This window comes from Dendrobates tinctorius, unplaced genomic scaffold (genome assembly GCF_039654945.1).
Source record: "Dendrobates tinctorius isolate UK_male_01 unplaced genomic scaffold, ASM3965494v1 ptg000030l, whole genome shotgun sequence".
Classification (NCBI taxonomy): Eukaryota; Metazoa; Chordata; class Amphibia; order Anura; family Dendrobatidae; genus Dendrobates; species Dendrobates tinctorius.
The window spans coordinates 32,234,063-32,258,534 of NW_027361698.1; the positions used below are offsets into that span (position 1 = coordinate 32,234,063).

General features: G+C 46.9%; 1 protein-coding gene across 2 annotated transcripts in view; it reads right to left on the reverse strand.

Moving 5' to 3' along the window:
* Positions 1-19,655: 19,655 nt before the first annotated feature.
* The window catches only part of ANXA5 (annexin A5), an 89,579-nt gene continuing 84,762 nt past the window's right edge, over positions 19,656-24,472 (reverse strand). For both annotated transcript variants that reach the window (XM_073572004.1, XM_073572003.1), the window contains exons 12-13: positions 21,623-21,745; positions 19,656-20,368 (exon numbers count right to left, since the gene is read on the reverse strand). In XM_073572004.1, the coding sequence (XP_073428105.1) occupies positions 20,306-20,368; positions 21,623-21,745 (186 nt within the window). In that variant the 3' untranslated portion in view covers positions 19,656-20,305. The remainder of the gene's footprint in view (positions 20,369-21,622; positions 21,746-24,472) is intronic.

The following is a 24,472-nucleotide window of genomic DNA, read 5'->3' on the forward strand; positions in this document are numbered from 1 at the left end:
TGAAAATAAAAAAATTGCATTTTTTCCACAAACATGATCAATTAGTCCCCAATTTTTTCATTTTCCCAAGGGTAACAGGAGAAATTGGACCCCAAAAGTTGTTGTCCAATTTGTCATGAGTACGCTGACACCCCATATGTGGGAGAAAACTACTGTATGGACACACGTCGGGGCTCAGAAGGGAAGTAGTGACGTTTTCGAATGCAGACTTTGAGGGAATGTTCTGCGGGTGTCATCTTGCCTTTGGAGAGCCCCTAATGTACCTAAACAGTGGAAACCCCCCACAAATGACCCCATTTTGGAAACGAGACCCCCTAAGGAACTTATCTAGATGTGTGGTGAGCACTTTGCACCCCCAAGGGCTTCACAGAAGTTTATAATGCCAGGGCATGAAAATAAAAAAATCGTATTTTTTCCACAAACATGATCAATTAGTCCCCAATTTTTTCATTTTCCCAAGGGTAACAGGAGAAATTGGACCCCAAAAGTTGTTGTCCAATTTGTCATGAGTACGCTGACACCCCATATGTGGGAGAAAACTACTGTATGGGCACACGTCGGGGCTCGGAAGGGAAGCAGTGACGTTTTGGAATGCAGACTTTGATGGAATGGTCTGCGGGTGTCATGTGCGTTTGGAGAGCCCCTGATGTACCTAAACTATTGAAACTCCCCACAAGTGACCCCATTTTGGACACTAGACCCCCCACGGAACTTACTAGATGTGTGGTGAGCACTTTGAACCCCCAAGTGCTTCACAGAAGTTTATAACGCTCGGACGTGAAAATAAAAAAAACATTTTTTCCACAAAAATGATATTTTTGCCCCCAATTTTTTATTTTCTTAAGGGTAACAGGAGAAATTGGACCCCAAAAATTGTTTTGCAATTTGACCTGAGTAGGCTGATACCCTACATGTGGGGGTAAAACACTGTTTGGGCGCATGGCAGAGCTTGGAAGGGAAGGAGCACCATTTAACTTTTTCAACTCAGAATTGGCTGGAATTGAGATCAGACGCCATGTTGCATTTGGAGAGCCCGATGTGCCCAAACAGTGGAAACCCCCAATTCTAACTCCAACCCGAACCCCAACACACCCCTAACCCTAATCTCAGCCCTAACCCTAACCCTAGCCCTAACCCTAACCCTAGCCCTAACCCTAGCCCTAACCCTAACCCTAATGGAAAAATGGAAATAAATACATTTTTTTTATATTATTATTTTTTCCTATCTAAGGGGGTGATAACGGGGGGTTTGATTTACTATTTATGGCGGTTTTTACATTTGGCAGCTGTCGCACGCTAAAAGACGCTTTTTATTGTAAAAATAGTTTTTGCATCACCACATATTGAGAGCTATAATTTTTCCGTATTTTGACCCACCGAGTCATGTGAGGTCTTATTTTTTGCGGGACGAGTTGACGTTTTTATTGGTACCATTTTCAGGCACGTGACATTTTTTGATCGCTTTTTATTCCGATTTTTGGGACACAGAATGAACAAAAACCAGCGTTTCATGAATTTCTTTTGGGGGGGTACGTTTACACCGTTCCGCGTGCGGTAAAATTGATAAAGCACTTTTATTCTTCGGGTCAGTACGGTTACAGCGATACCTCATTTATGTCGTTTTTTTATGTTTTGTCGGTTTTATGCAATGAAAACTATTTTATATAAAAAATAATTATTTTTGCATCGCTTTATTCTGCGAGCTATAACTTTTTTATTTTTTCGCTAATGATGCTGTGTGGCGGCTCGTTTTTTGCGGGACAAGATGTTTTCAGTGGTACCATGGATATTTATATGCGTCTTTTTGATCGCGCGTTATTACACTTTTTGTTTGGCGGTATGATAATAAATCATTATTTTTTGCTTCGTTTTTTAATTTTATTTTTTAAGGGGTTCACTAAAGGGGTTAACTAATGTGATAGTTTTATAGGGCAGGTCGTTACGGACGCGGCGATACCTAATATGTGTACTTTTATTGTTTTGTTTTGTTTTTTATTTCCAAAAAAAGGATTTATTGGGGGAATATTTTTTTTTTTTCTAATTTATTTGGCGATTTTTTTAAATTTATTTTAACACTTTTTTTTATTTTTTTTTAACATTATTAAATAGTCCCAGGTGGGACATCACTGTCCTGTGACAGATCGCTGATCTGTCACATCACAGATCACTGTGACAGATCAGCAATCTGTCACAGGCAGTGCAGAAGGCTTCCTCATGCCTGCGCTTTGCAGGCACTGAGGAAGCCAGCTTCCTGCAGGCCCCTGAAGGCCCCCGTCGCCATCTTGGATTCGGGGGCCTGCAGGAAAGGAGACCCCCGCAGCAGCGCTGCACGTTGCGCTGCTGTGGGGGGCTCAGGGAAGCACGGAGGGAGCCCCCTCCCTGCCAATGCGTCCCTTTAACCCCCGGTACACCGCGATCGTGTTTGATCACGGTGTGCAAGGGGTTAATGTGTCGGGGGCGGTCCGTGACCGCCCCTGACACATTGTGCCGGGTGTCAGCTGTGATAATCAGCGGACACCCGGCCGCGATCAGCGGCGCTCACCACGTGGGCGCCGCTGATCGCGGTAGACGTACTATCCCGTCCATGGGCATAGGGGCCCGGGTCCCATGGACGGGATAGTACGTCGGATGTCAGGAAGGGGTTAAACAAGCATCTGAACAGTTGATGCAGGCTATCTCCCTCACTAGGACAGCTCTGACGGAGAAAATAGAGGATGTCTACACTGAGGGGGGCACATCACGGAGGTGGAGACATGAGTGTCCCAGGTGGAAGACACCATTATGCCTATGGAGGATAAGCTCACCAAGGTAGCGGGATGTATGCACGCCTGGGGGCAGAAAGCAGATGACCTTGAAAACAGAATGCGTCGGAATAACATCCGTGTCATCGGTCTGCCTGAACGCTCTGAAGGTCAGCACCCTGAGCAATTCCTAGAAGGCTGGCTTAAGGCCTCTCTGGGAGATGAATTCACCTCGGAGTTCGCTGTTGAGAGAGCTCACAGGGTTCCCACCAAACCTTTACCTCCGGGAGCCCCACCTAGAACCTTCTTGGCGCTTCTCCTCAACTGTAAAGACAGAGACACCATTCTACGCCTCGTACAACAAAAAGAGCCCCATCAAGTTCAACGACGCCGTGATCTCAATCTTCCCGGATTTCTCCATGGAACTCCAGAAGCAACGTGCGCAGTTCATCGACATCAAGAAGCGGCTCAGGGAAAAGAACATTGTATACTCCATGATTTATCCAGCTCGGCTTCGGGGTGTCCACGGGGGTTCCTCCGTGTTTTTCACGGATCCAGCGGAGGCTACTGAGTGGCTGTGGTCCCATAGAGGATCTCCTGCAAAGGAATCCTAGAGTGTCTACTTTCATCTGGATCCTTTCATTGCAAGCCTAATCGGAGCTCACCTGGCGGGCACCCAGAGATCTACAATACCGGACACTGCGCTCAGTGATGGTATCCCCTTGTTTGTTTTTTGATAGAGGAACGGGACTTTGCTCCTATGTTACTAGGTTTATATTTTGTTGTCTTTTTTCCAAAAGCTTTAGTTTTAGCTTTAAGTGTTACTTAGGTAGAAGTTGCAGCCAGTGGAAGTCCTGCTATTTATGTGATCTCTCTGAGTTCTACTTAGGCACCGATACGCAACATGCCCAGATAAATGGAGATGGGTTCTGAATTAATATGCATGACGTGGAATGTGAGGGGTATCGGAACCCCCCGGAAAAAAGTTAAAGTATTTATTTTATTTTCACAAATCAGGCACTATCACCCTCACATTGTGGCTCTGGTCGAAACACACTTGACCAGGGATACGGCTCGGAGTGTACAGAAACCATGGGTTCAATGGTCTATACATGCATTTCACACCAGCTATTCCAGGGGAGTCTCATTACTAATACACAAGGACGTTAGATGGGAGGTCCGGGAGGCCCGGAGAGACTCTGAAGGGCGCTTCATATTTGCGTATGCACTGATCAACTCTAAGAAATATGTCATTCTGTGTGTTTATAATCCCCCTCCAGCGGGTACGTCAATTCTCCAGAAAGCATTGAGTTTTGCTTTGAACTACCCAGACGCAGATGTCATTTGTATGGGGGACATTAATTTGGTTATGAATAAGGCTAGTTTCACATTTGCGCTTTTGAGCGCAGCGACGGCCTGCGCACGGCCGCCGCTAAGCCCCGCCCCCTGCCGCGCCTCCGCCGGTAGCTCCGCCTACCGGCGCATGACGCTGCATGCGTCCTGCATCCCCTATCTTTATCACTGGGGGCGCAGGCCGTGCGCAGTATGCGTTTGGCGGCGCATGCGTCCTTTTCAAAACAGCAGCAGGTTGCATTTGGCGATGGTCGGCGCACCGTGAAAAGGACGCATGCGCCGCCAAACGCATACTGCGCACGGCCTGCACCCCCAGTGATAAAGATAGGGGACGCAGGACGCATGCAGCGTCATGTGCCGGTAGGCGGAGCTACTGGCGGAGGCACGGCAGGGGGCGGGGCTTAACGGCGGCCGTGCGCAGGCCGTCGCTGCGCTCAAAAGCGCAAATGTGAAACTAGCCTAATTGTCTCGACAGATTGAGACTGGATGATGGGACACAGGGTAGGACCCCGGCAGCAGCTACATCCCAATTATCACAGTAGTGGATGGTTGGACCTATGGAGGACGCGCCACCAAGAGATAAGTGAGTATACTTGCCATTCATCCACTAAGCGCTCCTTATCTCGCATAGATTACATTTTTGGGTCTAGTGGTTTGGCGATGTGGGTGGATGGTATTGAACATGGAAATAGAGGGATTTCAGATCATAGCCCAATCATTCTTAAACTCAGGTTTGGCCCGCCAAGTGGTAGGATGACATGGAAATTAAATCCTTTCTGGTTGAAGTTGGTAAAGTCACCTGACAGAACAGTTGACCAATTACACAGCTTCGTCTCCTCCCACCCCGAACCCGGAATGTTAATTTATTTTGGGGCACCCTTAAGGCATACTTGAGGAGCTGCCTATCTTCTACGATCTCCTACATCAAACGGGTGACGCCGGAGGATGACGAAATAGAGCAACGATTGAAGGATTCAGAGGCTGCTTACATATCCAATCAAACTAGTGGTAATAGAGTGGAGTGGTTGGCTGCCCAAAGATTATATACTCAACATATAGACACCAAGTCCAAACGTAAATTATTTTTTACTCTCCAATCCTACTTTGAGCTAGGGAACCAGTCTAGTAAATTTTTGGCCTATTTGGTGCGGCAGCATAATACAACCAACACAATATTACAGATCCTGTAAGGGCTCTGTCCTGGGCCCTGTATTGTTCAACATCTTTATCAACGATTTAGATGAAGGAATTGAGGGTAAACTGATTAAATTTGCTGATGACACAAAGCTAGGAGGGATAGCTAATACTAGAGAAGAGAGAGGATTCAAAAAGATATAAATAAACTGGAGAAGTGGGCAGCAACAAACAGAATGGTTTTTAACAGGGAAAAATGCAAAGTACTACATCTGGGCAATAAAAATGAAAAAAGCATATACAGAATGGGAGGAATAGGGCTAAGCAACAGCACATGTGAAAAAGACTTGGGCATACTAATAGATCACAGACTGAATATGAGTCAACAGTGTGATGCAGCAGCAAAAAAGGCAAATGCAATTCTAGGATGTATTAACAGAAGCATACAGTCTAGATCACGTGAAGTCATTATTTCCCTCTACTCCTCTTTGGTCAGACCTCATCTGGAATATTGTGTCCAGTTTTGGGCACCACATTTTAAAAAAGACATCAGCAAACTGGAGCAAGTTCAGAAAAGAGCGACCAGAATGGTGACCGGTCTGCAAACCCTGTCTTATGAGGAAAGGTTGCAGGATTTGGGAATGTTTAGTTTGCAAAAGAGAAGACTGAGAGGAGACTTAATAGCTGTCTACAAATATCTAAAGGGCTGTCACATTGTAGAAGGATCAACTTTATTCTCATTTGCACAAGGAAAGACTAGAAGCAATGGGATGAAACTGAATGGGAGGAGACACAGATTATATATTAGAAAAAACTTTTTGACAGTTAGAGTGATCAATGAGTGGAACAAGCTGCCACGAGAAGTGGTGAGTTCTCCTTCAATGGAAGTCTTCAAACAGAGGCTGGACAGACATCTGACTGGGATGATTTAGCGAATCCTGCTCTGAGCAGGGGGTTGGACCAGATGGCCCAGGAGGTCCCTTCCAACTCTACGATTCTATGATCCACAGCTCAGACGGTACATTGGTATCCTCGAACGGAGAATTAATGGGATGTTTCCATGATTATTATAGTTCACTGTACAGTTCAAAAAATGACGTTGATAGCCAAGGGTGTCTAGACTAGTGTCTATCGGATATAACGTTTCCCACATTTCCTACTTTGGAAGAGATAGAAGATGCTATGAGGGACATGGCCTCTGGAAAAGCCCCTGGGCCGGATGGGTTTCCTATTGAGCTGTACAGGAAATACCGGAAGATTTTGGGGCCACTTTTGTTGTCAGTGTTCCCGGGGATCTGGGAGGGGGGGGTCATGCCGGAGTCCTTCTATGAAGCGAATATAATAGTGCTTAAGAAAGAAGGGAAGGACCCTCTGGACTGTGGATCTTATCGCCCCATATCTTTAGTAAATGTGGATTACAAAATTTTTACAAAAATCTTGGCTACTAGGCTAAACTCAATTATTTTGGAACTTATACACCCTGACCAGACTGGCCTTATGCCCGGTAAAAGCACCCCCATTAATATTAGACGGGTTCAATCGGTGGTCCAATACAGCTCCCTGGTACCGGACAATAGGTGGGCATTGGCATCATTGGATGCAGCAAAGGCCTTCGAATCCCTTGAATGGCCTTTCCTCCACGCGTGCTTGCTGAAAACAGGATTTTTTGGGTTGCTTACCGTAAAATCTTTTCTCGGAGCCTTCATTGGGGGACACAGAGACCATGGGTGTATGCTGCTGCAACTAGGAGGCTGACACTATGCACAAAAAAAGGTTAGCTCCTCCTCCGCAGTGTACACCCCACCGACCGGCAGGAAGTTCCTCAGTTACTGAGAAAGCAGTAGGAGAAGTAACAGAATAGATTGAAAGCAGAACAAACAACTCAACTGTGACAAACATAAGAACAGGAGTTGTAGAACATGGGAGGGTGCTGTGTCCCCCAATGAAGGCTCCGAGAAACAGATTTTACGGTAAGCAACCCAAAAAATCCTGTTTTCTCGTTCGCCTTATTGGGGGACACAGAGACCATGGGACGTCCCAAAGCAGTCCCTGGGGTGGGAAACAAACTTCCATCAGGCCAGTGGACTCGCCACCGCAGCCTGCAGAATCCTTCTACCTAGGCTGGCGTCCGCCGAAGCGTAGGTGTGGACCCTGTAGAATTTCACAAAGATGTGAACTGATGACCACGTTGCAGCATTGCAAAGCTGCAGCGCGGAAGCTCTGTGGCGCACCGCCCAGGAGGCACCCACCGCCCGGGTAGAGTGCGCTCTGATCCCTGGAGGGGCCACTCGATGCTTGACCCGGTATGCCTCCAAAATTGCCGATCTGATCCAGCGCGCAATAGTGGCCTTTGAGGCTGGGTGATGAACAGAGAGTCTGACTTCCGCAAGGAAGTCGTCCGGGCTAGATAGACTCTCAATGCCCTGACTAGGTCCAGCTTGTCCAAAGACCGCTCCCGAGGGTGAGCTGGGCTCGGGCAGAAGGATGGCAGAACAATGTCCTCATTGAGGTGAAACGAAGATACCATCTTCGGAAGAAAAGAGGGCGGAGGCCGCAGAACTACCTTGTCCTGATGAAGGACCAAAAAAGGAGAGCGGCAAGAAAGTACCGCTAATTCCGACACGCGCCGGATGGAGGTAATGGCCACCAGAAAGGCCACTTTCCAAGAAAGGAGGGAAAGGGAAACGTCCCTGAGAGGTTCAAAAGGAGGACCCTGCAGAACCTGAAGAACCAAATTAAGATCCCAAGGATCCACGGGAGCTCGGTACGGAGGAACCGTGTGAGCCACACCCTGGAGGAAGGTTTTGACCTGGGGCCGGGAGGCCAGCGTTTTCTGAAATAAAATGGACAGTGCCGAAACTTGACCCTTCAAGGAACTGAGAGCAAGCCCCGCATCCAGCCCTGCCTGAAGAAACGCCAGAATAGAAGGGAGCGAAAAAACCAAGGGGGCGATGTCATTGGCCTCACACCAGGAGAAATAGGCTTTCCAAGTACGGTAATAGATCTTCGAAGAAGAAGGCTTTCTGGCGCGGATCATGGTATGAATTACCCGATCAGAGAATCCTGCCCGTCTCAAAACCTCGGTCTCAACAGCCACGCCGTTAAATTGAGCGACCGAGAATTGGGGTGGCAAATCGGGCCTTGAGACAGCAGATCTGCCCGTCGGGAAGCTTCCAGGGGGCGTCCGCGAGAAGGTTGACAATGTCTGCGAATCAAGACCTTCTGGGCCAATTCGGGGCGATGAGGATGACTGGAATCCCCTCTGCTTTGATTTTCTTCAACAACTTGGGAAGAAGAGGCAGAGGAGGGAACAGGTAGGGGAGCACGAACTGTGACCAAGGGACGGCCAGAGCGTCGGCGCCCACTGCCAGAGGGTCCCGAGACCTGGACACGAATTGTGGGACTTTCCTGTTGAGGCGAGATGCCATGAGGTCTACATCCGGGGTTCCCTACTGACGGCAGAGCAGATGAAACACCTCCGGATGTAGGGACCATTACCCTGCCACGAGACCCTCGCGGCTGAGGAAATCGGCGGCCCAGTTGTCCACGCCGGGAATGTGAACCGCGGAAATCGTTGGAACAAAGGTCTCTGCCCATTGAAGAATTCTGGACACTTCCGCCAGGGCTGAGACACTCCGTGTCCCCCCTTGGCGGTTGATATACGCCACCGCTGTGGCATTGTCTGTCTGAATCCTGACAGGCAGGCCCTTGAGGCGCCTTTCCCAGTGGACGAGAGCTAGATGGATCGCCCGTATCTCTAGGACATTGATCTGCAGAGCTGATTCCTGAGTCGACCATCGACCCTGAACAGTGTGATTGCGGAACACTGCACCCCAGCCGATGAGGCTGGCGTCCGTAGTGACAATCTGCCAGTGAACGGGAAAAGACCGCCCCAAGAGAATGAGGGGAGACGTCAACCACCAGTTGAGAGACCGCCTGATCCGGCAGGAAAGGCGAACCGGACGATCCAGAGACAGAGCCGACCTGTTCCACCTGGACAAAATGGCCTGCTGGAGTGGCCTGGCGTGAAATTGGGCAAAGGGAACTGCCTCTATCGCCGCCACCATCTTCCCCAGGACCCTCATGGCTGACCTGAGGGATGGAAATCGTGTGATCTGTAATGATCGCACGCCCTGCTGCAGGGAAAGAATCTTGTCTTGTGGGAGAAATACCCTTGACCGACGAGTGTCGAACAGAAGGCCCAGAAACACAAGGCGTTGAGTAGGGACCAGACAGGACTTTTCCCGGTTGACGATCCACCCAAAACTGGACAGGGTGTCTAGAACGATCGCCACACTTAGGCGGGCCTGTTGAAAGGAGGGGGCCTTGATCAGGATATCGTCGAGGTACGGAAAAAGAACGAGACCTCTGATCCTCAACAAGGCCATCAACGCCGCCATAATTTTCGTGAAGACTCTGGGAGCGGTGGCGAGCCCGAAAGGAAGCGCGACGAACTGGTAATGTTCGTGAAGAATCGCAAACCGCAGGAACTTCTGATGTCCGGGAAATATGGGCACATGTAGATAGGCATCTTGGATGTCTATGGAACCCATGAATTCCTGCTCCTCCATGGAAGCAATTACCGAGCGAACTGACTCCATCCGGAGTGGCGAAGGCGAATTCTCTTGTTGAGTAACTTGAGATCCAAGATGGGTCGAACTGTCCCGTCCTTTTTCGGCACCACAAACAGGTTTGAATAAAACCCTGTGAAACGTTCCGATTCGGGAACGGGCACAATCACCCCGGAACTGAGAAGAGACGCGATGGCCGAACCGAACCCCGGGACCAAGGCCGGATCCCTCGGCGGACGGGATTGTAAGAAACGATCCCGTGGAAGAGAAATGAACTCTATTTTGTATCCTGTTGATACAACCTCTCTGACCCAAGCGTCCTCTACTGAGGCGAGCCAGACGTCGCTGAAGAAGAGAAGTCGACCTCCCAATTGGAAGGGACCCACGGGAGACCGATGGTAGTCATGCGGACATAGACCGTCCAGATCTAGATCTGGACGGTCTTCCCTGGGAAGAGTGGGACCGCCAGGACGGAGTGGGCCTGAAGGAAACCTTCTTTCTTTCCTGACGTGCCTGTGGCCTTTGCTGGTTGGAAGGGTTTTCCGCCGTATTGAAACGGCGGAAAGTCCGACAGGGACGAAACTGACGCCTTGGAGGAGGTCTGCGAGGCTTGGAGGGGAGAAGAGAACTCGTACCTCCGGTAGCGTCCTTAATAATCTGATCCAATTGTGATCCGAAGAGATGCACTCCCTGAAAAGGCAGATTGGTCAGAGACTTTTTAGAGGACAAGTCCGCCTGCCAGGCCTTGAGCAAAATTGTACGTCGGATTGCCACGATGTTACTTGACGCCTGAACTGCGCAAGATGCGGCATCCAAGGAGGCAGAAAGCAGATAATCCCCCGCATGGGAAATCTGATTGGCGAGATCGGCCAAATGCTCTGGTCGTGCCTTATCCAGAATGCCCTGCCGAAGGTCATCTGCCCAAGTGGATATGGCCTTTGCTGCCCAAGAAGAAACAAAGACTGGACATACCGCTGCGGATGCCGCTTCGAAGGCAGATTTTGCTAGAGATTCTATGATCCTATCATTAGAATCTTTTAGCGACGCCACACCTGACAGCGGAAGGACCGTAATATTAGAAAGTCTGGACACGGGAGGGTCCACCGAGGGAGAAGCGGCCCAGTTGTCCGTGAGCTCTTTAGCAAACGGGTACAGCACGCCGAGACGCTTTCCTCTTTGAAAGCGTCTGGTCGGATCTTCTCTCTCCTTTGTAAAAATCTTTCCAAACTCAGAATGGAAGGGAAACACCCTGGATGGTGTTTCCGCCCGTCTGGACGAAACCTCCTGATCTGAGGATTTCGCAGGGGCGTCAGCGATGTCAAAGGTATGGTGAATCGCGGCAATGAGGTTTTGCACCGTAACCTTCATGTTCGCATCCTGGTCCGAATCCAGCTCTAAGACCCCTTCCGATTCCGAAAGCGCTTCGCCTGACTCGGGGGAGGAGGCCCGAGAGGGAGACTGCTGGGGACTATGGGGTGAGGTAGGACGAGGGGAGGACTCCGCCTGGAGGTCCTGCCTGGGTCTCTTGCGACTGCCGCTGGCTGGCTCAGATGGGACGTCCTGAGACGTGCTGGGTCCCGCCGAAGCTCCCAAGGGCAACTTGTCCAGAACGGCTACTAGGGACTGAGACACCTTGATGAGGTCTGCCACTGACTGTGATTGAGAGGAGGCCCAACCCGGCATGGGGGGCTCACTCGCCCCTGGGGCTATGGATGGCTCCTGAGCGGCGTCGGGCTGGACGCAGAGCGGGTACGATCAGACTTAGCGTTGGACATAGTGAAAAGAGAGGCTGTGCCGGATGGTTGGGGGACAGAAGGCAGAGAAGGGTGTCAGTCTGCAGGTGCAGAGCTACTCACGGTCCGGTGTCCCCAAGGGCGACGCTCTCTGATCTGGCTGCAGGATGAGGCCAGGCCAATCCGGCTGAAAAAAAGGCCCAGCGACCGAAATCCGGCAGGGAATGAGGTCCGGCTGGCAGGCTGAGAAGATGGCGACCACCAGGGAAAGGGCACGCTGCCAGAGGGAGAAGGGCGGAGCTTGCCGCAGAGATCCCCTTAGCACCGCCCGCTGTCCAATAGCAGGCTGGTGTGAGGCAAGGGGGCTGGGAAGGCCTAGGACGGGCAGGAGAGAAGCCCGCTTAGAAGAAAGGGGCAGGGGGCTTGGCCGCGACGCAGCGGTAGGCCCGAGATGAAGCCGGGGCCTAAATTAATAGCGCCGGCCGCCTGTCAGCAGGGGGTCGGCGCGGAAGACGCGCCGCAACACCGGGCCACGTCCCTGCTTCCCACAGCCCAACCCCTGTATACCCCTGCCGGGATGAAGAAGAAACGGGGGGGCGCAGAACAAGGCCCGAAAGAAAAGGGGCCTTCATGGATGCGGCGACCGTGGGGAGAAGCGGGCGCGCAGGCCCTACCGTGGTCCCCTGGCGACCGCCTTAGGATGAAAACGCCGGGGGACCGCTAGACCGCATACTCACCCAGGCCGGGGGCCACAATAAAGGTACCTGAGAATCCCACGCTGTCTGTCGTCTTTATGGAATCCACGCCTCGTCCAACCGTCAGGCTCTGGTAGGCGAGATGGTGGGGGGGGGCAAGGACCGTCCGTATAGCTGGCACGCACCTGTGCGAGGCTCCTGGTCCTGCTGCGGAGACCTACGAGGATACGGGGTGGCAGTACACGCCGTACTCATAGTCTCTGTGTGGGAGTACGGATGTGACTGTTCACTCCGTATCCCTCCGAAACCTGTAAAGGAACTACGCACAATGAGGTAGATAGGGGTCTAATAAAAGACCCGTGTCCACCTCCTACTGACACTAAGCTAAACTGAGGAACTTCCTGCCGGTCGGTGGGGTGTACACTGCGGAGGAGGAGCTAACCTTTTTTTGTGCATAGTGTCAGCCTCCTAGTGGCAGCAGCATACACCCATGGTCTCTGTGTCCCCCAATAAGGCGAACGAGAAATTTCGTTTTGGGGATAGGTTCCTAAAATGGGTTAATACATTGTATATGAAACCTAAGACCCGTGTCATTGTAAATAGTTCCACTTCTGAGTCCTTTTCTTTGCACAGGGGAACTCGTCAGGGGTGTCCCCTTTCCCCGGCCCTCTTTGCTCTTGCAATAGAGGCTTTGGCAATTCGCATGAGAGCTTCCCCTATTATGGGTATAGAGATAGCAGATCGGGTGGATACCATAGGCCTATATGCTGATGACATGGTAATATTTATGGATAGGGCAGAGACACTGACGGAGGTGATTACTACTATAAACGAATTCAGTAAATATTCCGGCCTGTATATAAATTGGGAGAAATCTGCTCTGATGCCTCTTTCTCATACCCCGATGCCGCGACTTGGGACTCTCTCCTTGCTGCCTATTGTACCACATTTTAAATATCTAGGTGTTTATATCTCTCAGTCCAGCACGCTTGATCTGCAACTTAATATATAGCCATTACTAGAAATGGTTAAAGTCAAATTTGTGATCTGGAGCAAACTCCCACTGTCTGTAGCCGGACGCATTAATTTAATTAAAATGATACTACTCCCTAAGATCAGCTATTTTCTCCAACACAGTGCTGTGGTAGTGCCCAAGTCTTTCTTCACCAATTTGAATTCCCAGATTACGTCTTTTATATGGGGGAAGGCCAGGCCCAAGCTTAGGCTATCCACCATACAAAGGCCAAAAAAAGGGGGGGGGGGGGGGTGGCGCTGCCGGATTTTTTTCTGTATTACCTGTCCCAGGCCAGAGCTATAAATAAGTGGATGCCCGGTAATCATCTTCCTAACTCTGAAAGCCATCTGCATCATGCCGCACATGTTGATTGCCCGCTGGGGTTTTTGGAATTGGAGAAAGTAAATGTTCCACGTCTGCTACCCATGCTTCGTCTGGCAAGATTAATATGGAGACAGATTAAGAGGGTGGTTGGATTTAGTGATATCATAGCTGAAATGCCCTTATGGAATAATAGTTATTTTCCGACACTGCTTGCCCACCCGTCTGCCGAGTTCTGGTCTCAGTACAATGTTTCTACGATAGGGGATTTATGGGACTGCGGTACACTATTATCTTTTGAACAATTACAAGCCAAGTGTAATGCCCCGAGGTCGCAATTCTTCCGATATTTGCAATTAAGATCAGCCTTTCAATCGCACATGAGATGTCGGTATAAGTAATGCTATTTCGTCTCTACCCTTGATAGGCATTCTTAAATCACAAGGTCCCCAGGGTCTCGTCTCCTCTCTGTATACTTACATGCTATCGGTGGGGACAGAATCTGCCATATGCTTAATTAGGGGGAAATGCTCATCCCTAATGCGCAGGGAGAGGAGTGGGAGGAAAACCTGGAGTCACCAACGAAGGTGTCTCCGTCAATCAACAATTTTATATTATAAACCAATCATATTTGACTCGACTCTTTAAGATGGGTCGTTTCCAATCTTCGGAGTGTCCGAGATGTCAGATTTTATTCACAATTTGGCAATGTCCAATTATAGCACACTATTGGAAAGAGGTGACATCATTATTGACCTCCTTGGCACAAATTCCTGTTCCCCTTGAGCCATTGGTTTGTCTGTTTGGGGTGTGGGATGACGAGACATGGGGACATTATACGGGGATTTTCTTACAGGAGACATTGTTTATGGCGCGGAAGGTGCTAGCACTGCGGTGGATGGGGGGGGGGGGGTTCGGATCCCTCCCTTAGGGAATGGATTGAACTCGATCATACCATACGAGCGTACGCTGTACCAAAACAGAGGGTGCCCCGGTAAATTTGAGAAGATATGGGAGAGGTGGAATTCCTCTCATCTCACGTTGTAGGACAGAGATATTGCATGATAAGAGTTAACTATATGGACATAGGCTGCAAATAGTTGTTGTTTTGTAGAAGTAGTAATGGTTTAGTGGTTGGCAGACTTTATTATTTGAATAATAACACACAGACTAATGTGAGGCAATTGACAGTATGTTTTATTTTATACACAACTGGTATATGTACACTGACATTAGTGCTCGGTCGAATGTATGTGTTATGATATTTTTATCATTGTCAGTTTGCATATTGTATACCCTTGCTTTGGTTCAATAAACAAATTTAAAAAAAAAAAAATCATTCCAATGAATAGGCGAAGAAGAAAATAGTCAACTACAACTGTGGTTTGCCAACTATGTAAGGCGGTGGCAGGGACCCTCGGTTGCTCCCTCTCCCCTTGATATGGCCCCCCATGCAGTGCTGACTATGGGTCATGATTGTCTTGCCCTGTTCATTGTATTAATGTAATGTGTTATGCTGTGTTTGCCTTGTTTTACTGTATCACCATTATAACAAACAATGTATATAGTTTAGGGCTAGTGAGGGGTTAATACAGGAGGCTGACCCACCAGCCTCAAAGCAGACAGGAAGTTCCTGTCTGCAGTTCAGTGCCTAGGCAGGCTTGCCTGTGACAGGATGTGCTCCCCTGCTGGGTGCTGGACATACCCCTGGAGGGGGAGACAGAGCTGCCAGTCAACTGTCGGGCAGCAGTCACAGGCACTGCGCGTGTGCCCCACGAGAGACTTGCAGTTCCTGTGATCTGCCTGGGACTTACCCAAGAGACTAGCAGCTCCTGGAATCTGTCTGGAGCTACTGCCTCTGCAGCTGTTGCTGGAGATAGGGACAGCTCAGGAATTGTACCTTCCTTTCTTACCTTTATTAAATACAAGTTGCCACGGTTGGGCCAGGGCCGGACTGGCCATCTGGCAAATGCCAGAAGGGCCTGTCTGGTCGAGGGCTGCCTTGTCTGCTACATTGTTAACTGAATCAGTGATCTCAAGACACCCATACTGTTAACAATTGTGATGGAGCACAAAGTCACTGGCTCCATCACTTACCCCAGAAGGCCACAGGTATCATTAGAAATATTGGTCTTGTAGTAAATTTGTGGTTTGCCAACTATGTAAGGAGTAGATACCTGGGTTGAGCCCTACAATGTGTGACATATGGTGCATCCGTTCCAGCATGGAGCGGAGCCAGATGTCTGAGGTACCTACTGTGACCTGGGACTGAGACTAGAACTGTCATTTCATGTGCAAGGGGCTCACTAACTGTGACCTAGTGGAATCTGCTATGACTACCACCCCATGCCACCTTGTTACAACTACTGTTTGAATGCACAACACTAAGACCACGTGCACACATTGAGTACTTGGGTGTTTTTTTTATATCAGTATTTGTAAGCCAAAACCAGGCGTAGGCAAAGGAAAAAAAAAAAAAGTACATGTTGTGCAGATGATTCAGTTAGGCCGGGGTCACACTAACCAGCGCAAAATACGGTCAGTATTTTACATGCGTAATACGGATGACAGACCCCTAAATAGTGCTCCGTATGTCATCCGTAATCAAGGTGTGGTCGCGTATTTTGCGCATGTCAGCATCCGTATGGCGAGATTTTCTCGCAGGCTTGCAAAATGGACATATAATGGAGCCCTATGACAGGGTTTCTAAAAGACACCTCGTGCGCATTTCTCGCAAGTCACATCTGGTCCGTGTGTAATCCGCATTTTTTGCGCACCCATAGACTTGCATTGGCGTACTACGGGCGTAGTACGCTGACAATCGCAGCATGCTGCGAGTGGCACAGAGCGTAGGATACTGAGGAGAAATATACGGCTGATGGGAGCTGCCTCATAGCGAATCATTTGTCCGTGTCTAATGCATGCTTTTTGCGCCTCTCACTCTCCCGTATTCCTCGCCAGTGTAACCCCAGCCTTATACTTTTCCTCTGATTATTCAAATCATGGTTTTGGCTTACAAATACAGAGGTTAATAAAAAAAAACAAAAAAAAAAAAACACCAAATACTCAATGTGTGCACATAACCTTAGAGGGCAAGAGTGCAAAAAAAGGATCACTTTGACTGTGCAGTGTTTTTTTTTTCCATTGCAATCTAGTCTTCTATTGGCCCAGGTTTAATGGGAGGGTCAGAATTTGGCCTAAGAGCTGAAAGACATGTTTCACATGTTGTATATGCAATTTTCACAGTACTCATAACCCTGAAGTCTATGGGGCTGTTCACACATCTGTATATATTTGAGGACCAAGTGGTTTGAGACATCAGTTACAGCTCAAAGTTCCAAAACAAGTCGAAATGAAAAAAATATGGATTTGGACAGCACTCAAATAGCACCCGTGTCATCTACATTTTTCACTGAATGTTTGAGAGAAGCTTAAATAAAAAAAAACAAAAAAAAAACATTATTTTCATTTCCTTTGATTTGAGAAAAGCTGACCAAACATGGAGTCAGTTTTTTTGAGCAAAAAAAAAACAAAAAACACTGACTTCAAAAATGAAGCCGAAGCAGGATGCATCTATGGGCCTACAATCTTGTCACGGAGTCAACAGTGTAGGCTGGTATGCGAAATGTTTTCTTGGTGCACCCTGGGTCTACCTTTTACCTTATGTCAGGAGTACACATTCAGCATTCCTAGCTTGCCCACTTTTACATATAAATAAAGCAAGCTAGAGCTTACTCACCCTCCCTGGTTACATCACTGCCTCTCCAGTACAAGTCCCCATTGACCGGCTGCAACAACGTCAGATGGGATTGTCAAACATCCATGTGCTACTAGGTGGATGTCTCTAATAAAATGGCTATTACAGTAAGTGTGCAACTTTTTTAGGCAAGTATTGAACGAATATGAATGCTTCCAAAATTAGATATTTTAATAGCTGAACATCAATTCTTCTAGGTACACTTGCACAGTTTGTTAACAAACTCTTCAGGGAAGTTGCTACAATCATCTTGGATAACTAACCACAGATCTTCTATGGGAGTATGCTTGAGAAAATCCTACTCTCCAAGCAATCCCAGACAGACTGAATGTTGTCGAGATCAATGCTCTGTATCAGTCATATTATCACTACCAGGACTCCATGTTCTGTACTCTCAAGGTGGTCTTTAAGCCCTTTCTGACATGGGGCGTAATAGTACGCTGATGACGGACTCCCTCCCCTTGATGTTGGCTCCGGCGCTGAGCCCACATCTTCCGACACGTCATCTGTTTTGAAGAGCTTACATGTGTCTAACAGCCACGGGAGGAATCATGATCCACAAGCTGCTATCAATCTGACAGCAGCATTTAACGCACACTTCCAGCAAGAGCACCGGAAATCCCGCCCATCGGTGACCCCGTCCGTCACGTGAACGTGGGTCACTGATGGGTTGGCATGACAGCCAGAGGTCTCCAGTAGACCTCTTTGGTTGTCATATTCAGATTGCTATATGCCCCACCCGCTGGGTCAGCGCTCATAGCAAGTGAGCATTTCTGCTACATATAAGCAATCTGATCATCGCTTGTATGTAGCAGAACCGATCGGACAAGTGCAGCTTCTAGTCTCCCATGGAGACTATTGAAGTGTGCAAAAAAAAAACAAAAAAAAACACAACATACACATTTGGTATCGTGTGTTCAGAGTAGCCTGATCAATAAATAACACGATTGCTACACGGTGTAACGAGAAAAAAAAAAGTCAACACCAGAATTACGTTTTTTTTGTTGCCGCAACATTGCATTAAAATGTAATAATCAAAAGATTGTATCTGCCCCAAAAGGGTAGCATTAAAAACATCAGCTCTGTGCGCAAAAAATAAGCCCTCGCCCAACCAGAGATCACGAAAAATGGAGACGCTACAGGTATGGGAATATGAGGCAATTTTTAACAAACTTTGGAATTTTTTTTTTCACCACTTAGATAAAAAACAGACATGTTAGGTGTCCATGAACTTGTAATGACCTGCAGGTCAGTTTTAGCATTTACTGATCATGGTAAAAGAGAAACTGTTTTTGCAATTTTACCACACTTGGAATTTGCCAGTTTTCCAGTACACTATATGTTAAAACCAATGGTGTTTTTTGCGGGACAAGTTGTACTTTCGAAATAGAAGCCCTCACATGGTCATATTGACTGAAATAAAAAGTTATGGCTCTGGGAAGAGGAGCAAAAAACAGAAACGTAAATACCTACGGGGGTTAAGGACATAGACTGTATGTCATGAAGATGAAATGAGAGTGGACACTTTAGCCACAATGATCCAATCACACAGCCAAGGAAACTCAGTTGGTTTCCGAGAAAGAAAATAAAGCTGCTTGAATGGCCCAGCCAATCACCTGACCTGAATCCAATAGAAAATTTATGGAAGGAACTAAAGCTCACAGTTCATAGGAGCAGCAAACAGAGTCTTCAGGAATTGAAGAGTGTGTGGAAGACTGGGGTGGGGAGGAAATACATTAGCAAGGCATGTGACTAGTTTCTCAATACAGGAGGCGTCTGGAAGCTGTCACCGCCAACAAAGTTTTCTACGAAGTATTAATTCAATTTTTTTTTTTTTTGGAAGTATTAAATTTCAGTAAGAAAATTCAATACTTTTTCCCAGTGTTATTTCTCATTATTACACAAATTATATTATGGACATCTATGGTTTGACTTTCTTTGTGTGGATTGGATGGGTTGTTACCGACGTCTGATGAGAATTTCAAGTCACTAGAACTCTTAGAAATATATTTACTTAGAAAAATTGTGGTGTGTGCATATATGAACACATACAGCAAAGCAAAAGGTTTATAGATGTAAATAGTTTTTATCCTTTAGACAAACACCCCACACATTTGTTTCTCAGCTTTGACTTTTACGGACTAAAAATATTCAATTATTTTCTATATCTGGTTACCACAAACTGGAAAAAAATAAAAAAATTACGTTACAAAATCTGTTCAGTAAGAAGTGTTCCCTGCCTGTGATGTAAGTCAGCTGTAAAAGATTTCAGGTTTTGCTTTGCTCTACATTTCTTCAAATCGGACATTAATAAAAAAAAAAGAAAAATCACACCTTTATTTTAGGATATTTATTTCTCAAAGGAAAAATGCAAGTTTAGAGGATTCCATGTACATGAACGAGTCAGGCTGGGCTCGGATTAGTGCAACATCTGTCACTATGTTCATGACCAAATACTGTGAAAAGCAGCAGAAAAGGTGAGGAATAGTTAGAAAATCTACAGAACAGATATTGATAGAGTGACATACACATCTAATCTGAGCTGGAAGGGTCCCAGGTGACGGGAAATGGCAGCTACTGGCTTCAATGCAACTGAGGACATGACTAGATCAGTTACATTCTATAATATTAACGTCTGCTGTGACTGGAATGTATTAGCACCTAAAATATTGCCTCAAACTACAAGTAAGGCCAGAATCACAGAGTACAGGCACATTTCAACATATATTTTACCCTCCATCCCCCCATGACCCAGACACCCCCCAACTTATCTACTGAAACACTTCCATCCTGAACTAGGCTTACTATAAATTCCTTTCATGATATAAGAAGGGGTCTGGGTGAAAGCGAACATGAAGCACTAGTCTAGCCCAGAGACTATGGGACAATATGGTGGGCAACAATGACCTTAGCGATTAGATATAGTGAGTGTTCTCGTGTAATATACAGGCTTTACACATGGTTGCCTTCTTGGGAACAGTAATATTACTCATCATCCCCACCACACACAAGGAGGAGAGTGTTCCTGTAGTCTCCAGATGTGTCACCCTGCAAGAAAGAATCTTCAATGAGTCTCACAGAATCCACAGAAAAGAAAATTGATCTTGCTTGCATCAAGTTCTTTGATGGGTGTTGCACATTTTAGCAGTTAAAACATAGGAAACCTAGCATTATAGTATTAAAAAATGTGTACTTCTCTTAAAAAGGTTTACAATATCATGAACATACAGTTGGGTCCAGAAATATTTTCAAAGTGACGCAAATTGACATTTTAGCTGTTTACCAAAACATATCCAAGGTGTAGTTATTATGGGCATAAAGTGCAGACTAATTTGAGGGTACTCACATTCTAATTGTAAGTAAGGGTTTAGGAATTACAGTCCTTTAATATGTAGCTACCTCATAAAAAAAAAAAAAAAAAAAAAAACAAAGTGGGTCAATTCCCAAAAGCTCTTTATGAGCTGCATGGGCTGGTGAGCCTGGAAGTGCACGGAACTCCATGTGTCACCAAGGCTTTGCTATGTAATTGAAGAGCAGCATAATGTAGGGTCAGAGACCCAGATTCCAGCGATGTGTCACTTACTGGGCTGCTTGTTGCAGTTTCAATAAAATCACTGCTATCAGCAGGTGATTATCAGTACAGGACTAGTAAACCTGCTGCCATATAGTCCTCCCTATTCAGGACCTGCCCAGCTTTGAGCACACTGTGTGTGGGCAGAAAGCTGCCAATCCGTGGTATGGGAGGGGGGTTATATAGAGTACTGCACATCTAGTAGTCCTTTGAATGTTGAAGAGAAATCAGCAAGCAGACCAGAAAAGTATCGCAGTCTCAGACCCTACATAATGATGCCTTCAGATTACATACCAAAAGCCTGCTGACAGATTCCCTTTAATATATCATGGGCATGGGACTATTGGATGGAGGATGGGTATATGGGGACTAGACTATGGGATGGAGGATATGTATGATGGGTATATGGGCACGGGCCTATGGGATCGTGGATGTGTGATGGGTATATGGGCACGGGACTATGGGATGGAGGATTATTATAATTTGTTATAACTAACCACAGTTAGTTACTATGCCCGGGCAGCGCCAGGCTCTTCAGCTAGTATATCAATATTTTTAGAACTTGTAGTTTTTAGTGATGGCGAAGATGTAGGCCAACTCTATTTAACCTGGTAGGAGACAGAATGAAAGGAAACTATCCAAGAATTGTAAATTATAATGATCCTTTTAATGATGTCTGCACTGCATCAAAATACATGATGTTTGCAAATAACTAATGTAATATTATTTACCCTAATTGCCTGGTGCAGAGATTTCCCAAAGTTCTTTCGGTACTCCTTCCTGATGTCAAGCAAATCTATTTCACTCCTGGAAACCATAACTCTAACCAGAGTGGAATCATCAGTGCCAGCTCCCTGCATAGAGAGAAATGGAGACCAACATGAATATCATCATGAAAACATGGAGAGCACATTCTGGCATTCAAATCCATCTTTGAGCGCCTCAATGTTTATAAAAATAAAAAGATAAAAAAAACTGATCAGATCATTTGTAATTTTGATCACCACCACTAGGGGGTGCTCAGTGTACAATATCTGTAGCCTGTGTAATAAAAGAGAAGGTTATTCATTCTTTCCTGTGCGGCTCTCTGCACATTTGGCTTTTCAGCCATTGACAGATCCTGTACAGAGATAAAAATTTGTATCCTTACCCAATTTACCTGATAAAACACAATACACAAGACCATGTCCATCATACGGTCAGCCTTTTACAAGTAATGCTAATAAGACAATTCAAGGTTTGAGCTACGTTAACCAAAATGATGATCCTAAATCCAATAATATAAAGAAGCGGTTTTTATTCCACCATGCGCTTCCCCGCCGGATAGGAGTCTCTCAAGACGAAAAACCAACTGACCACTTGAGAGCGATGCCAGTCCAGCGTGGAAACGCGCTGCGGCAAGAGAAGCACGTCTTTAAATCATTCGATTAACAATCTCTTTCTCGGTTAGCGGATGAATTAGTTCCCCACAACTTCAAGCATCCTAGTGGCGTTTCATCCCCAGCCTCGGGCAGCAGCAGCCGCTATGGAGCTTTCCCAGGGATTGTGCCTAGACAGGTGAGCATATATCAAGATATTAGATCCCGGTTCTAATGGTATCACCTTATGGTCTGGTGCGCTTTATCCCTACAGATGGACAAAACATTATACATTAGTGTATGAATATATAGTGATTGTATATAGAGAGTAGAGACATGAAATCTCAGCATAAACCAATTTTACAAAATGCCTTCACTCACTGCTCTGCAATCATACACTTGTTTGTCTTACATAGAAAAACTTGGAACAATATTGAATTCACATTTACAAAGAACAGAACATCACAAGTTCACAGTTTGGCTTTATCACATGGTACTTGGTTATGCCACCAGATCTGCAAAATACAGTTACATGCTGATGTTTCTTGTGGCCACTAGAGGACACACATCTAATGCACCCAACATGCTAGTACATGGCGAGAGATCATACATGTGCCCTTATTAGCACTACTGGCATTTGTCAGTCCATCAAACCCCCCTCTTCTAGAGGCCAAGCATGCACAGTGTTCCTTCTGCCTTAGCCAGCCCATCTCTTCTGGCACAGCGCGGTACTGCCGGCGATTCAGCTGCTTCCACCGACACGTCAACAGCAGTGGCTTCTCTTCCGCTCTGCTGACGAGGCGTTACTGCAGATGTCATGCTGACTCACAGCCGGCTCCGCATTGACCAACTCCAGGAAGCCGGTTGGCAATCGGCATGACTTCGACAGTAACATCTGGTCAGCAGAGCAGCCCCGAAGAGGAAGAGCTGCCAACATGAAGCAGGAATGTAGTAAGGGACTATTACGGGAAGCTACTCTAAAGACATTGACTGGCAGTTGTGGGAATGATCACAAGAAGGCCCATGTGACCGCAATCTCTCCTATTCACCATGACATGGTTGGAGCACAAGCGAGCCGGAAAAACATAAGGCATTTCTTATTCTTCAGGTTTATCAACTTTAAACATTTTCTCTGAACATTTAGGCTGTGTTCACACGTAGCTTTTTTTTTGCGGCGTTTTTAAACGCGCGATTTTGCCGCAAAAAAACACACAAAAAAAAAACAAACCATCCCATGCAATCCCGCAATGCTGTGCTAATGCTGCGGATTTTTCCGCGGCGGAATCGCATCATGCTAATTTTGCGGAATCGCGGCGATTCCGCCCACATAGGAATGCATTGTTCTACTTACTTTCCGCATGTGGCTGTGCCCACCATGCGAAAAGTAAGCAGAACATTTGCGGATGGTACCCACGGGCTGGAGGAGAGGAGACTGTCCTCCGGGCTCTGGGTACCATATCCCTGTAAAAAAAAAAAAAAAAAAGCCATATTCTCACCTTACAATGTCCCTTGCAGCGTCACCAGGCCTCAGCGATGCTCCCGGCAGGTCCCATTCCCAGTGATGCATTGCGGCAATGACCTTTGATGACGTTGCGGTCTCACAAGACCGCGACGTCAAAGGTCATTGGCGCAATGCGTCACTGGGAATGGGACCTGCCGGAGCATCGCGATGATCGGGAACGCTGCGCGTGACGTCGGAGAGTGAGAAAAACACCATTTATTTTTTATATTGTTTTTAACATTAGATCTTTTTACTACTGATGCTGCATAGGCGGCCTCAATAGTAAAAAGTTGGTCACACTCGTCAAACACTATGTTTGACAAGTGTGACCAACCTGTCAGTTCTCCAAGCGATGCTACAGATCGCTTGGAAAACAATAGCATTCTGCAAGCTAATTACGCTTGCAAATCGCTAGTTTTTCCGCAGGAAATAGGCAGGAATTAAAATGCGGTTTTCTCGCATATTTCCTGCAGAATGGAATTACGGAATTCCCGTGGCAATTCCGGAACGTGTGCACATAGCCTTATACCTGTTTAAAAGCTTTTAAAACAGCAAAATGTGTCATGGCACATCCCCTTTTAGGTTACACAGCTTTAGTGTTGGCATCCATAGCTGATGGTAATTCAGTCATTTATCAGTTCCAGGCTGAGCAAGTCATAATCGCTCCAATTCAGATACAGGGTTAAATACCGTGAAATAAGTTAGGGTGGTTGGGTCGCGGT